General features: G+C 44.0%; 1 protein-coding gene across 9 annotated transcripts in view; it reads left to right on the forward strand.

The window, feature by feature from the left end:
* The window catches only part of CACNA1E (calcium voltage-gated channel subunit alpha1 E), a 501,028-nt gene that overhangs the window by 345,455 nt on the left and 140,184 nt on the right, over positions 1 to 15,389 (forward strand). For all 9 annotated transcript variants that reach the window (XM_035722083.1, XM_027610796.2, XM_027610799.2 and 6 more), the window contains one exon: positions 7,186 to 7,289. In XM_035722083.1, coding sequence (XP_035577976.1) covers positions 7,186 to 7,289 — 104 coding nt within the window. The remainder of the gene's footprint in view (positions 1 to 7,185; positions 7,290 to 15,389) is intronic.

The following is a 15,389-nucleotide window of genomic DNA, read 5'->3' on the forward strand; positions in this document are numbered from 1 at the left end:
TCTGCTGCCTTGGGACTAGGCTGGGGGTGCTGTTCCTTCCTGGCTTACTTTGCTGAACTGGTTCTGCTGTTTTCCCACTGGCAAGAGAAGGGGAGGAATAGGTGGTGAAATGTCCAATAGGCAGTTACTCCTTGAGGTGCTTTTGCATCTGGACTCAGGCACTGCTGCATCCTCGGTGGCCGTCCCTGAGAAAGTGGCTGCTGGCCATGCAGTCCGGGGGCTTGGAACAACCAGAACGTGTGCTGAGTCTTGACTGTTTATCACGGGCCCCTCTCTATGCCAGATGCTGCCCTTGGAGCTTGTCTGTGTGGGGAGACTGGCAGTGTTGGCTAAATATGCTCAGGGAGCGGAGACATAATAAAATGCTTTGCCTTTAGGACTGACAGGCTCAGCCTCCTTGCCGGGTTGGGGGGGGTGGTGGTGGTGCAGGTGGTTGTGTTTTACTGGGAGCTCTCTGGCCTCACTCTTTCCACCTGCTCTGCCATCCTTCTTTCTTGCCTGGGTGGGGCGGGGAAGACCACTCTTCCTTTCTGGCTGCCAGATCCCAGTGTCAGCTTTCCTATTTATTTTTGTTCTCCCCCGGAAGGTGGTAATGGCATGGATAGGATTGCTTTTAAAAGACCTGGGGTAAATGAGATCTGGAGAGTCTAGAGTTCTGAAGCAGGTGACCATTTATGGTTCTCCGTGACTCCAGGTCACTTTGCTGATTTGGGCCTCAGCTTCCTCTTCTACCAAAGGAAGCGTTGGATCGCACGTTCTCAAATTCTTCCAAGACCAGGGATGGAATTCCTGGTATGCAGGGAACCAGGTTGGATAATCCATATGCTTTTAGTTGCCAGGGGTTGTAGAGGAGGCTGTACCTTGTGTCCTTTTCCTAAAATGTGAGCATGGTCAGAGGGGTGTACATGGCTCTGCCCTTGGAAATAGCCAACTCTGTGACTCGGGGCTGGGATGTTGCCACTTTGTAAGGCTGGTCAAAACGCTGATGAGAAAAGGATATAATGCCTTAAGTCAGATTCCCTGTAAACAGACGTTGGGACAGATTCTTGTGGCAGTGATTTATTATTGAGGGACTGCTTTCCAGAGAAAACTGTAAGGATATAAGGGAAGCAGGATAGGTTAGGGGGAAAAATATTAAGAGATGTGGTTTCAACAGTTTTAACCTCAGCCTGATCCCACAGGCAGCTCCAGAATGTGAATTGCAACCCAGCGGTGGTCCCACCCAGAGGAAAAGGGGCCGGACCATGGATAACCTTCCATCGGTTAATTATTGCCTATAGGTCACCCCCATTCCAAGGGCAGGCATAAACTCCCAGGTGAGGCAGGTCTCTCGGCCAGGGCCAGACTTCTGAGAAGGGCCCAGGTGTGAGCCCTTAGCAGCCAACACAACATAGCAGCCAACACAACATGGGCGCACCTGCAGCTAGAGGCTACGTGACGGGGGCAACACAGAATTTGCCCCATCCAGGGAGGTGAGAGCCAGATAGGGAGCAGGGGAGGAGGCCAGGTGGGAGAGGGTTATTCTGGATGTAAATCCTGAGCACATCTCGGTCCTGAGCAAAGAGGGAGTGTGGATGGCTCAGCATTTGCAGGGAAATGCTCAAATGTGACTTTCCAATTAGGCCGACATAACTGCTGATGATAAAAGTCAGGATAATGGTAGATTTGAGGAGAGGGAGATGGTGCCTAGGATAGGGCAGGAGGGAAGCACCGGGGCTATCTGGGTGCTGGTCGTACAATTATGTACACTTGGCAGAAAACCCATCAAGGGGTGCCCTCACAATTCTTGGATGTTTCAGGATAATGCCCGCATAGAAGTGCGGGGGCTGCTCTCACAGGGTGGTGGGAGTTCATTCCGAGAGGGCCTCCCCACCCTCATTTCTCTTCCCCTGTGTCACCCACTTCACGGCACTCCTTCATCTTCACTTTTCTCTCCTTTCTGTTTCCCCTTCATAATGTACCTTTTCCCTGCTTTTCTGGCCTCTGCTGTCTCAGCCAAGGTAGTATCTTAGACAGTCATGTGACTCTGTTCTCCAAAAGCTTCAGCGCATCCTTTCCTGACCCCCTGGACCAGATCAGATGCCCCTTTGCATCCCTGCCCAGTGTGGCCCCTTCACAGCCCACAGGTCAAAGGCACATGTATGTGTGCTGATCTCTTTAACGCAGGTCCCCTGATATGCTGGGATTCACAAGGTCCAGGGCCTGTGGCTGTTTTGCTCATTGTTTATCCCCAACACCTAGGAGACTGTCACAAAGTATGTGCTCCACAAATGTACAGAACAAAATATGGCCTTTCAGCTCTGCAACATGAGCTCCAAGTGCCTTGGGGTGGAAGAGGAGCTGTCGGCCCCGGAGCTGGGATGAAGCAGAGGCAAAGGGAGGCCGTCAGCCGGGGGATGTCTGGTGTGCTGCCCTTAGGGAAGGTGGTACTTGGTGGAGTCGGTCTTTGGCTTCTGTCCCTTTCCTTCCCCATGCTTGCCCTCCCTGAACTTCTTTTTCCTGGGGTGGTCAGCGGAGGCCTTGGACAGATGCTTTTGCTGAGATGAATGGCCTGGTCTTCTTGGCAGCCTCAGGTGGTGTTTCCAACCATATCCTGACCTGAGATCAGTTGGTGATTTCAAAGAACTCTGGGGACAGAGCCTCTCAGCCTGTGGTTCTCAACTGGGAACTGTTTTTACCCCTCAGGACATTTGGCAATTCCAGAAACACCTTTGGTTGTTACAGCTGGGGGAGTGCCCCTGGCATCTAGTGGGTAGAACCTAGGGATCCTGCAAATGTACCCCACAGGATAGCATTATCCAGAGTTAGCCCACAATGAAGAATTATCCAGCCCAAGATGCTAGCGGTGTCCTGGCTGAGAAACCCCGCAGTAGGCCAGCCCAGGCTTGCCAGTAGATGCTGTCTCCAGACACTCTTTTTTCCTGAAAGGATCCTAGAATCCATATCCTCCTTACCCCCAGCCCCAGCTCATGCAGCCTCCTTGGTCAGATTTGCTCTGTGAAAGGCATGTACATGGAAGAGGCCCCTCCGCATTTTTTCCAGAGCCCTGTGGAACCTTGACAGAGACCTGCTTCCAAGAGTGAGGGCCTAGCTCTGCTTCTATAGCTTTAGTCCAGGAGAACCACGGGAACCCCCGCCCCTTCATCTTGCTGTCTCCATCCTCGTGTTTCTCTTCAATCTTGTTCCTCCCACCCCGCCTTCTCCCATTTCCCCCAGTGCTCCAGAGATTAATGTGATAATTGCCATGCGTGCCTGTTTACGCAGGGAGTGGGTGCACTCACCACCCCCAGTTGGGCAGGTTCCCAAAGGAACACATTTCACGGTGTCAGGACTGGTACCGCTGAGCACTCCCTGTGCAGGTGGGCTGCCACCCCCGACTGCTTTCTCTGTCTGTCATTACCCCTGTCACGTGCACATGTACGTGTGTGTGTGTCACTCGGGGAGTCAGCAGGTGAGAAGGACAGAGAGCGGCCAGCCTGCCGGTCGAGGGGCTTGTCTGAGTTGGGTGGGTGGAGAATCTGTACCTTCACTAAGAGGACATTGCCCCAAAGAAAAACACTCTTCTGTAATGGCTAACAAAGAGTAGGTGTTCCATGAATGGTGGGGAACGAAGACGCTGCTCAGGCATCCTTCTCTGAAGAGAGAAGCTTGGTTTATCCTTAGCTGCTCCGCCACAGCAGGCTGGGCAGGGGAGGTGCCACTGTGAGACTCTTGGGCCAGAAGCCAGTGAAACACGTTCAGAAAGCTGGGGGTCTCCTTCCCCAGCATCTTGCTCAGAGTACTTAGCATGGCTGCCTCCGATTCCTGAAGGAAGATGCGCGACGGAAGGTAGAGTGTGATGATGCCACAGGCAAGCGGCTTGTCCGAGTCGCAGAAGCAGAAGGATTTGGAGACAGGAGCAGAGAACAACTGCTTCTCACCTTGGGAGCCCTAGTGTTTGTCCCCTCCCCCTGTGACACAGACACCCGGACTCTCGAGAGAAAACACAGGCACAACTCTAAGGTCACACTGGCTACTTTGTCCTTGGCTTACCTGACTCCCGCCTCACGTGGCTTCAGGGCACTTGCTCACCGGAGAGTTGTCAGTTACTTTCTTCTTGTTTAATAGTGACGAATCAGAAGGAGATTGAAGTTCTAACTAGCATCAGAAAGAACCTTGCCATTTTGGAGGAGGGAAATTGGAAGTCCTTTGCCCCCTTCCTGCTGAGTTATGTCCCCTTGTCCTACTGGATTTGTCGTTGATCCATTGACAGGCATGTGAGGTGAGGGTGAGGCCTCCTGGTGGGGCAAGATGGGAGGGGAGTAACCAGGAGGAAACCTGAGGGAGAGGAGAGAAGTGTAGAGGGTGCGGCAAGTCTATTAAAAGGTTTGTGAATAATCTCGGGGAGCTGTCAAGCTGCCTTCTCCAGAAGAATCTTGATACCGTCAGTCATCCGTAACGACCCGCAGGGTATGGTGCCGCTGTCCCCCAGCCCGTCTTTTTCTCCTTCTCTTCCCCTTCGTCCTCTTTTTCTCATCAAACAGGCACTGATGTCATAGTGGATGACGGTTTTTCTTAAAAAACAATTCAGACAAACCTTGAGGGGAATATCAGAATGAACAATTTTGGGGGGTACGTTTTAAGCACGAGAATCCTCTTGTTCAAACTGGGGTCGTGTATGGGTTAGTTGATAAGTACTGCATGTGCCAGACACTTCGCTAGGTACCAGGTATAGAAATGAACAGTGAAGTTTCTTGCCTTAAGGTGGGTTAAATCAAAGCCAAAGCATTGTCACAACACATGGCTAAAGAGACACTTTCTGTCCTTGTTTTTTCTGGAAGAATTGAGGAGTGTGTTCCAGACTTTCGGTCCTTTGGGGAGAGTCCTTTCATCCCTGCATTTCACAGGCTGTGTTTCCTCATATGTTAAAAGATTTCCTTCAAAAAAAGGGGGTTTCATAATCCAGGCAGTATGTGAAATGATATTGAAGTTAGTAATATTTCTTTCATGAGTCTTTTCACAGGCTAAGGGGAAAATATAATCTGTTGTGTGTCCTAAGTTCCTTTGGTTACCGAAGTTCATTTTCCACAGAACACATTAACATCTTACAGATGACTAGCAAGGAGGAGAACACTATTTGGGAAATGCTCTTCACTCTACAGCCTCTCTGGCAAATCATCCCCCAACTGAAATTGCTCTAGCCATCCTCAAACTGTAGCTCAGTCACTTCTGGGACCAAAGACACCTTAACAGCATGTTTCATCGTTGCCACTGCTGGCACCAACTCAGGTGTCTTGGCAGCTGAGCCCTGATCTGGGTGTTGGGAGCAGACTTGGTCCTTGCTGCCAAAGAATGCTGGGGGCGGGGGGCACTGGCTAAGCCATATAGTAGATGAAACTTGTTCGTCTGGTGCACCACTGGTGAGCCATCCAAGTTAACCAGTCTTTACAAAATGTTGTATTTGTAATCATGGATAAAGATATAGCTATTTATACAAGGGTCATGTAATCCATCCCTCAGCTTACAGGAAGGACCATGTCTTAACTGTCTCAGAAAAAACAGCTTCCTATGTTCATTAACATCCCTTGTGGCTGGCCCTCAGTGTCTAGTTCTTCTACATCTTCTTTCTGATAATCAGGAGCACTTTTCTCTGAGGTCTGGTCCACATCTTCTCTGCTTGCACATAACTGACCAGACCTGGTTGAACTAAAGAGTTAGATCTTACGCACACTGAAATTGGCAGATCCCCACCTTTGCCCCATCCAGTTCAGCAGGTGTTTGTTTTTAATTTATATTCTGCTTCATTTGCAGTCACCTGTCTCTGAACAGTGTGGAGACAAGACGAAAGACACAAGTTTGGTGAAAGAGGTTGCCTTAAAAGCTATTTTTAATGGAAAAAATCTATGCGGTGATAGCTTCCACGATCAGTGGGAAGCTATATTCTGTGTACTGACATATCTGAATGGGAGACAGAAAGAAAATTAGGTAATTTTGAGAGAAAAGATAGAATGCCCTAGAAGTCCACAGAAAGCATGAGAACAATGAGTCAAAATATGTTTGCAAAGTTGAGTAGCGAGAGGGAGAAAAAAGGTAAATCACAGGGACAAAGAAGCATTTTGCCATAGAAATTCTGAGTTCAGATCTTAATTTTACTAATTTAGCCTGTGAATTTTAGGCATGGCATTTGACTTTGGCCTAGTTTCTCCAGTGAACTGAGAATAAAATATCTTTTAACTGTTTCAAATGGGTATTCAAGTTTGCGTGTGAGGGGCCGGTGTGGGAATGGGAGGATTTCAAAGCCCTGCATAGTAAAATGTGACTCAAGGAGACTATTTAGAAAGATTTGGAGTTGATATTATGGGGAGAGAGAGTCAAAGTGAAGTTTAGTTGAGAGGCTCAAGTGCTAGAGTTTTCAAAATGTTCCCAAACTGTTTCTAGATCCTAATAAGGCACCATTCCAAGAGTTGCTGCCTTTGGCTAAGCCATGTGGTATAATCCTCCCTCAACCCCCCACCATTCAAGGGCCTTGCATCTCACTTATAGTATAAAAATCCAGAATATGAATTGCCAAGCACTTTTCACTTCACTGTGTGTTAGCATTAGAGAGGAAGAGATCGCTCTTCAGATTGAATCCTTGTTCTGTCCAGAGCCTTGCTGGGGCCAAGCCTGAGCCTGCTCTGTACTATTGGACTATGATAGAAGAAAGCAAGCCAGAGCTGAGGATCAAGGGCTGAGCAGGATGTGGATGACACTAAGGTCTTCCAAGCAGCCCTGTCAAGGCTCTTGCCAGCATCCATGGAATAGACTGATAGACCTAGCTTGCCTCTGACTTGTTGAGAATTTGTCTGATTTAGACTCCAAAAGCTTGGAACTGACATCACTAAACACTATAAAACCTGTAAGTGTTTGCATGATCTTGGAAAAGTACTTGACCTCTCTGGATTCAGTTATCTCAGCTGTTAAGTGAGGGTTTTGGACAAATCCTACTCAGGATCTCATGTGAGGCTCATGCAGTGTCCTTTCCTCTGTACATGGTGGAATATGAGTTAACCCACAGTAACACCAAATTGGGAATGAAGCAGGCGGTGTTAATTGTATTGCCCTGTGCTTGCTGTATCACCATATATGTGAAGCTTCAGGAAGGGAGACCTCCTTCTGGCAGATGGTTTCGGTAAAACATTAAGGAACCATTTTTCTTTCTTTCAGACCAATGATGCCTTAGGAGCCACCTGGAACTGGCTGTACTTCATCCCCCTCATCATCATTGGATCCTTCTTTGTTCTCAACCTAGTTCTGGGAGTGCTCTCCGGGTAAGCCAGACGTTCCTCTCTCCTCTTAACTTCTTTACAACTGTAAACCAATGCTCCTGACTACCGACCAATTCATTCATCTAATGTTCGTTTAGAAGACATCTACTGAGCAGCCCCCATGGGCCAAGTGCTATTCTAGCAGCTGCGGATACAGTAGTGAACATTGTTCTAATCATGTTTATTTTTCTTAGGAGTTAAAAAGTATTTAAACCACATGCAACATTGAACATGATACCTAGTGAGAGTTCATGTATCCCTCCATCCTTTCATTCACTCATTCAGCAGTCATAGACCTTCTTTGTCAAACAGGTGCTGGTTGCGAGGGATATAAAGTTGAATAAGATGTAATCTTTACCTTCAAATGTTATTATTCTGTCATGTATTGAACATCAAATCCCATATTTGTAGCTTGGATTAGTGTACCTCAGTCAGCAAGTACTCAGTGTCCAGTGCCATGGTAAGCATTGCAAAGAGCACACAAAGTCTCAGGCATGGTTCCTGTCCTTAAGAAAATTGTACTTCGTGGGGCACCTGGGTGGCTCAGTTGGTTAAGTGTCCCACTCTTGATTTCAGCTGGGGTCATGATCTTAGGGTAATGGGATTGAGCCCTGCATCAGGCTCTGTGCTCAGCATGGAGTCTGCGTGGGATTCTTTCTCTCTCTCCTTCTGCCCCCCCCCCCCCCGCTCTCTCTCTCTCTTTCTCTCTCTCTCTCTCAATAAATAAAATCTTTAAGAAAAAAGGAAATCATATTTTGTAGACAGGACAACACACTTGAAACAGGGAATGGAAATTCTTTTACTTACTAATATAAGCTATAGATCATTTTGTGGAAGGAACAAATCTATTTAGTCTGAAGTTACCAGGAATGGTTTCATAAAGGACTGGGCTTTTGCTTGGATGTACAAGATGTAATAGGATAAAATAGAATATATGTGAGTGAACATTCCAGGAAGGAGAGCACCACACCATAAGCAAAATTGAAGAAATGGGACTCATCTTATAGTGGGAAAAGAATGTTATGCAACCTGACTTATCTAGAGCTGATACTTTACTTTGGGAAATGAAAAGTATAAAATTAGGGCTATTACAGGGGTCAATTTTAGAGGGTCTTAGATTTTTCTAAGCAAAACTGGACTTAATTTCTTCTCTGAGTAGCAGAAGTTCTTCAAGTGGAAATTAAATGGTGGTGCTTCTGTTTCAGCATAGCAGATTGAACCAAGTTTGTCATGTCTTGTAACGCTACTAACACAGGAAATAAATTTTAAGAAGGGCATAGTGATAGAACAAGAGAGGAAATGACAAAGATGAGAGATGTCAATAAAAGTTTTGAAGGCAGAGAGTAAATGGTAACTTATCTAGTGGTGGGAAAGCTGAGGTTTAATTGCCTTTGGTGAGGAATGCCAATAAAAAGGCAAAATGATTGTCCTTCAGAACCTTCCACAGTCCTGGAGAGGCTCGGGAATTGAAGGTACCACGTATGTCTGAGAGATGAAGTATGGGTGCCACTAAAAACAAGAGGATTGGTCAAAAGTCCTCGTAAGGAACCCTTAGATGCCCTCTTGCCCAACACCTTAGATCTCTACCCCCAAACACTTCTGACAGGTATCTGCCCTGCCCTCCCCAGTGAAAGTCAGAAGACATCCTGTCTCTGTAGAGGCTGAATCAGAAATTTGCAATGGTAACATCAGGGACTTCTGAGGGTAGGGGTGATATGTTGTAGTGAAGTCCACAAACTGAACATTATGCTCCCAGCCCACATCTACTGTTGACTTCCAAAAGTGGATCAATCTGGTAAGGGTAAGTAGGATTCCTCTGTGGGGAAACTGTCCATCTTAAGAGAAGAATCTTATGTATGTTGATATCTGAGGATGGACAGAGAAATGGCTCCTACCCATCACCCTCAGCGAGGCTCCTATTAGTTTCCTATGGCTGCTGCAACAAATTAACACAACTAGGTGGCTTCACACTATGAAAGAAATTAATTCTCTCACAGTTCTGGAGGCTAGAGATCCAAAATCTGGCAGGGCATTACTCCCTGTGAGGGCTCAAGGGAGAATTTATTTCCTTCCTCTTCCAGTCCCTGGTGACTCCCAAGTATTCCTCGGCTAGTGGCTGCATTACCCTGGTCTCTTCTTCTGTGGTCAAATTGCCTCCTTCTCTTTTGTCTAAAATCTCCCTGGGCCTCTTTCTTATGAGGATACTTGTCACTGGCTTTAGGGTCACTTCTATATTCCAGGGTGACCTCTTCATTTCAAGACCCTTAACTTAATTGCATCTGCAAGGACTCTTTTTCCAAATAAGGTAACATTCATAGGATCCAGGAATTAGGTTGTGGACATATTTTTTTTTGGCAGGGGCATTCAACCCACCACACTCATCATTCTAGAAGCTCCAGCTATACACACGAGTTTCCAGTAAGACTTTTGAGACTTGCTCTTAAATATTAATGCACAGCTAGGGATCATCAGCATTTGAAGAAAATGTCCAAAACAAAAGACAAAAACAAAATAACACATAGAAAAAAGGATTTAGAGGGAATATGAATGATGCAGGGAGCAAAAGATTTAAAAAGCACGATTGATATCAGCAGAGATAGAAGAGAAATAATTTTATCCACAAAATAACATTGCTATTTAAAAAGGAAAATTTAGCCATTAAGAAGAGTCCTTGGGGATTAATGTAAAATAAATAATGTAAAATTTACATTAATGTAACATGAATTAATGTAAAAATGTAAACATGTAATGAAAATAATGAGGTAGTAAATGGTTGGAATATGAAATTAATGAAATCACCTAGAAAGTAGAACAAAAATAAGAAAGTCAAAGGGTTCGTCCATCATTCAACTATTAAGAGTTCCATAAAGAGAACAGGGAAGTGGAGAGGGAGGAATTTACAAAGAAAAATACTAAAAATATTTCCAGAATCAGTAAACACACCTTGCCAGAGTAAAAGGTCTGTGGAAACATGTTCAAGGATATTCTTTCCAGCAGTGGTTTTTGGTGATGGGGAGTTGGAGAACCTGGACATCCATAATTGGGAGGGTAGATAGGTAAGCTGTTGGATGCATACCATGACATACTAGCCCAGTTAGGAGCAACAAATACCATATACACATGACAACATAGAGTAATTTAAAAGCATAGTTTAGTGAAAACAAGAAGAAATAGCATGGTATAATATCATCCACATAAATAAAAAATACATGCACACACAATACGTAGTTTGTAAGAATGCATTCAAATAAAACGAATACATTGAATACAGGTTTCTCTTGCTATCTGAAAGTAAAACATTCTTTGTTTTTTACTGAAATATAATTAAAATACAATGTTAAATTAGTTTCAGATGTACAACCTATTGATTTGACACTTCTGTACATTACCTGGTGCTTACCATGTAGTCACCATCTGTCACCATACAACATTATTACAGTATTATTGATTACATTCCCTAAACTGTACTATTTGACTTCATGGTTTATTTTATAACTAGAAGTTTGTAACTCAGTCCTTTTATCATTTTGCCCATCCCCCCACTCACTTCCCCTCTCTGGCAACCACCAGTTCTTTGTACTTAAGAATTTGGTTTTTGTTTGTTTGTTCATTTATTTTTTATACTCCACATATAAGTGAAATCATATTGTATTTGTCTTTCTCTTTCTGGCTTATTTCACTTAGCGTAATACCCTCTAGGTCCATCTGTGTTGTCACAAATGACAAGACTTCATTCTTTTGAATGAAAAAGTAATATTCCATTGTCTATATATACCACATCTTCTTTATCCATTCCTCTCTGGATGGACACTTGTGTTGTTTCCATATCTTTGCTATTGCAAATAGTGCTACTGTAAGCATAGGGGTGCTTATATCTTTTTAAATTAGTGTTTTTGTTTTCTTTGCATAAATACCTAGTAGTGAAATAATGGATCATATGGTATTTCTATTTTTAAATTTTTGAGGAACCTATATGGTTTTTCCACAGTAGTTGCTCCAACTTACAGTCCTACCAACAGTAATATGAGGGTTCCCTTTTTTCCATGTTCTCACCAACACATATTTCTTATCCTTTTGCTACTATCCATTCTGATATGTATGTGTGATATGATATCTCATTGTGTTTTGATTTTCATTTCTTTGATGAGTGATGTTGAGCATCTTTTCATGGGTCTGTTGGCCGTCTGTGCATTGTCTTTAGACAAATGTCTATTCAGGTCCTCTGTCCATTTTTTTAGTATGATTTTTTTGGGTTTTTTTTTTTGTGGTGTTGAATTGAAAGTAGAGCATTCTTATGAAACCTTTCATAAACCAATATGACATGAAGCAAAGAAGCAATTACCATTTCATAAAGGCAAAAATGCTCTTTGGATTTTTTTCAGTTGTCGAAAATAGGTACTAATGTAGGTTTTTCATGAAAGTGAAGTGGTGTAAAACGAAATTTCAGATACTCGGGGAAACCAGTATATTGTAATGGTAATTTGTATGGCAGAGAGATGGGAGGCAGGTATAGAGAGGGATAAAAGGAAACAAATGAATTTAATTAATAAAGAAAATGCCCACTGAGCACTTGACACAACTAATGAAAAGAGACCACAGCAAGATAAAGTCATCATAAAATTTCAGAGCCTCTGAATAAAGATAATATTCTAAAAGCTTCTGGTTATTGGAAAGGTGATATATTTTGCCAACAAAAAATCAGGAATTAGGGCGGCTTTGGGTTTCTCATTGATACTGAAAGTTAGAAATGAACAGAGAAGTTCCTAAAACTTTTTGAAGGAAAAACATTTCCAAGGTGGAATTCTATACCCAGCCAAAATAGCAATAATTTGTGCGAATGGAATAACAGTATTTTGGGACACTCTTTCTGAAGTTACTGGAGAATGTGAGTCACTAATTCCTAGAAATAAGGAATTAATTGAAGAATGAGAAGGACATGATATTCATGCAAACAAGGGATTCAATAGAGGAGAGAGGCAAAGGGGATTCCAAGATGATGATGAGGGGAAGTCTACCATGACAGCTGTCAGAATGCCTAGAGAGCAGCAAGTTCAGATTTGAATAGGGTGATAGAGAGCTCTAAGAGTAATAGCTTTATGGAAATAATGAAACAAGTATATTCCCTGACACATATTCAGAAAAGTTTAATGGTTTTGTGAAGATTATATTTAATTATATTTATAAAATATATACAAATATGTTTGCATTATATATAAACATTATATATTCATATATGTATTTGTATGCACATGCCTCCATCTAAGCAATTCCATAAAATACAAAAGGGTTACCACTAAAGGAATATAAGCATAGTAAGTTTTCTCTGCAGCTGTCAACCAGATTTTCATTGTTAACACTGGGTTGTGAGATGGCCCCTTATGGTGCTATAATTGCCCTTGAGAGAAAGGGGGAAGGTAAATATGGGGAGGGGGAGGGAATGTCAAAGACTAAAATCTTAGTTTTCACAGTAAGAGTCTTTAAGCAGTATCTAAAATTGAAAGATAAAGAAATAGCAGTTGTGTAAGTATAATACTCAGAAAATTGGAAATGAATACCAGAAAAAAATACAGGTAAAAATTACAAGTGATGGTTTCTGGGGAATGAGAATTAGGGGTGGGGAGGGGTGAGGCAGTGGATGGCTCTCTCTTCATGATAAGTCTTTTTAAAATATTTGACTTAAAACTCAATGTGTATCACTTTAAGAAAAATAGAAATACAATTTTAAAGTAAAAATGCTGCAATTACATAAAGTATAGGATGAAAGTATATAAGACCATTCATCTAGCATCAGTGGGGGAAGGATTGGCATGGAGAGAGACCAAATTCACTAGGATTAAGGAGGAAACAACCATACTAGTCCAAATATGTGGTACTGAGAGCCGGTGGTGACTTGTGAAATGGTTATGAAGTAAAAGCAGGGTTCATTGTGAAGGCGTTTATAATACTGTGTATCTTGAGTGGAAAGTTCTAAGACACAATGGGACTTCTTATATATGTACTCATTCAGTGAGGGTTCATTGGCATCCTTTATGTGCAGGCACTGCTCTAGGTAATTCACTTCATATAGCCTGTACCTACACCTCATATGCTCTCTCTCAATGACTACTTACTCAAGGGGCCTGACCACCGACTTCATTCTTCATGTATTTCTACAGAGGGAATATCTCTTATTTATGTAATCTTACTTGATCTTTATCCATACTTGTTTCCAAAGTGTGTCCGTGTGTTAATTTAGAAAATTCAAGTCCTGTTCTTACTATTTGAAAAGGGAGAAAAGTAGATGCCATGTTAACAAATCATTGGTGTTCCAGAAAAGGCTTCGATATGAGTTCAAGATATATTTTAACAGAGCTGACATAGGACAGAGCACTGCCCTCCAGGACAATTCTTACATCTAACCATATGCACTCTGATGGACCAGCTCTGGTTTGGAGTCATACCTTTTAGTTCTCCTGCATCCTTCTCCAGATGGGAAAGAGTGGCACGTTGGGGGAAGTATGGTCTTTGGCATGTGACAGTCATGAGTGCGACCCTTATCTTGCTACTTGCCAGCATTGTACATCTGGACCAGTTACTCTGAGCCCACTTCCTCCTCTGTGAAATGGGATAGCATTGTCTCTCATAGGCAGAGGCCTAGCCCGGGGTCTGGGATGGAGCAGCCATAAGCTCTTATAACCTTTGATAATATTGACATTCATTTTCTCCACCTGTTACATCTAGGTGACTGTCATCTGAGTAGCAGCCTGTGATGTTTGGCTTGAATTGGCTTTGAGGCCATCGGCTCTTCTCTGATGGGGAGACAGCCTCCTCAGGTTGGGAGATGAAACAGACCTGGAATGGCATATGTCTCCTTAGTGCTTCTGGAGAAGCCTAGGAAGTGACAACAGCAGCTGGGAACAGCTGGTGTGAATAAATTCTGACATTTAAAGGAGTGTTAACGATAGGGGCCTTACAGGCTCGGACTGAAATATTTCCGTCCCGGTTTCTTTTTCACATTCTGTTGCTCAACACCTAAGGGGTTTTACCGGTGTCAGCAGAGGGTTCAGCAGCAGCTAGTTCTGTGTATAAAGGGGCCAAGGAAGCTCCGTTCTGCTTGGTCTGGTTCTCACATGCCTCTGGATGAGGGGATGTTGGCTTTCTCTTTGGAGGAAGTGTTTGGTTGGGAGTTGCACTTGGGAGCCAGAGAAAAGCTCTGATGTTTTATTTCCAGGGGACATGTTCCCTGTGCCCTGTAGGCAGTTCGAATGTTATGTGCCCAAGGCTTTTCTAAAGCAGAGAAAGAAGGCAGTGGAAGGAGGAGCCTCTGTTCTGGCAAGTGACAAGATGAGTCTGGGCAAGAGGGGGCAGGTAGCCGACACCAGTGCTCGTGGCCCACAGGACACTCAGTGTGGAAATGGCTGAGGCACCCATCTCAGGGCCAGGGGACTCAGAGAGGGGAGGGCTGTCAGCTTCGGTGTATTTAAAGAGGAAGTATGGATAGAAGCATTGCAGCATTTTTACTAGTCTCAGAGGAAATGGGATTTGATGAAAACCATTAGCTTAGGCTTGAGGAGAAGCAGAGCTTCCTGTCTCCATGGAAACAAACCAGGGCTGCATAAACACAGGGCTGCAGGGCAGAAGGCTCACACAAACAGAAAATGACCCTGAGCTAGTCCGTTGCCTACATCCACTGCTCCCAGGGCTTCTGGAGAGAGGGGAAGGTGGGCTTGGGGGAGTAGTTGTGTTGTCTCCAAACTGGGACGGGAACAGCCAGGCCAGAGACTGCTTACAAATGCACATGGGGAGCAATTGGAAACCTCATGTATGTAAAGCATGTCATAGTTTTCAAAGCTTCTTTGCTTCCATGTATTTTTTAAATATACCAGGTGGCCTCCATTCAGGGACACTAGCACTCAACGTGGCACAACTAGAGAAAGGCTGCCAACGGTTAGCCTAGAATATCGCCCTGTCCGTACAGACTTTGGTGCAAGCTTTAATCTGTACATGCATGGACACACACACTTACACACACTGGTCTTCAGGTAAACAACATGACCTGGTACATACAAGTAGAGAATGCCAAGACCCACTGTCAAGGTCCTGTTGCCCTAAGGACTAATGGGG

The sequence above is a fragment of the Zalophus californianus genome, chromosome 10 (assembly GCF_009762305.2).
Source record: "Zalophus californianus isolate mZalCal1 chromosome 10, mZalCal1.pri.v2, whole genome shotgun sequence".
Classification (NCBI taxonomy): Eukaryota; Metazoa; Chordata; class Mammalia; order Carnivora; family Otariidae; genus Zalophus; species Zalophus californianus.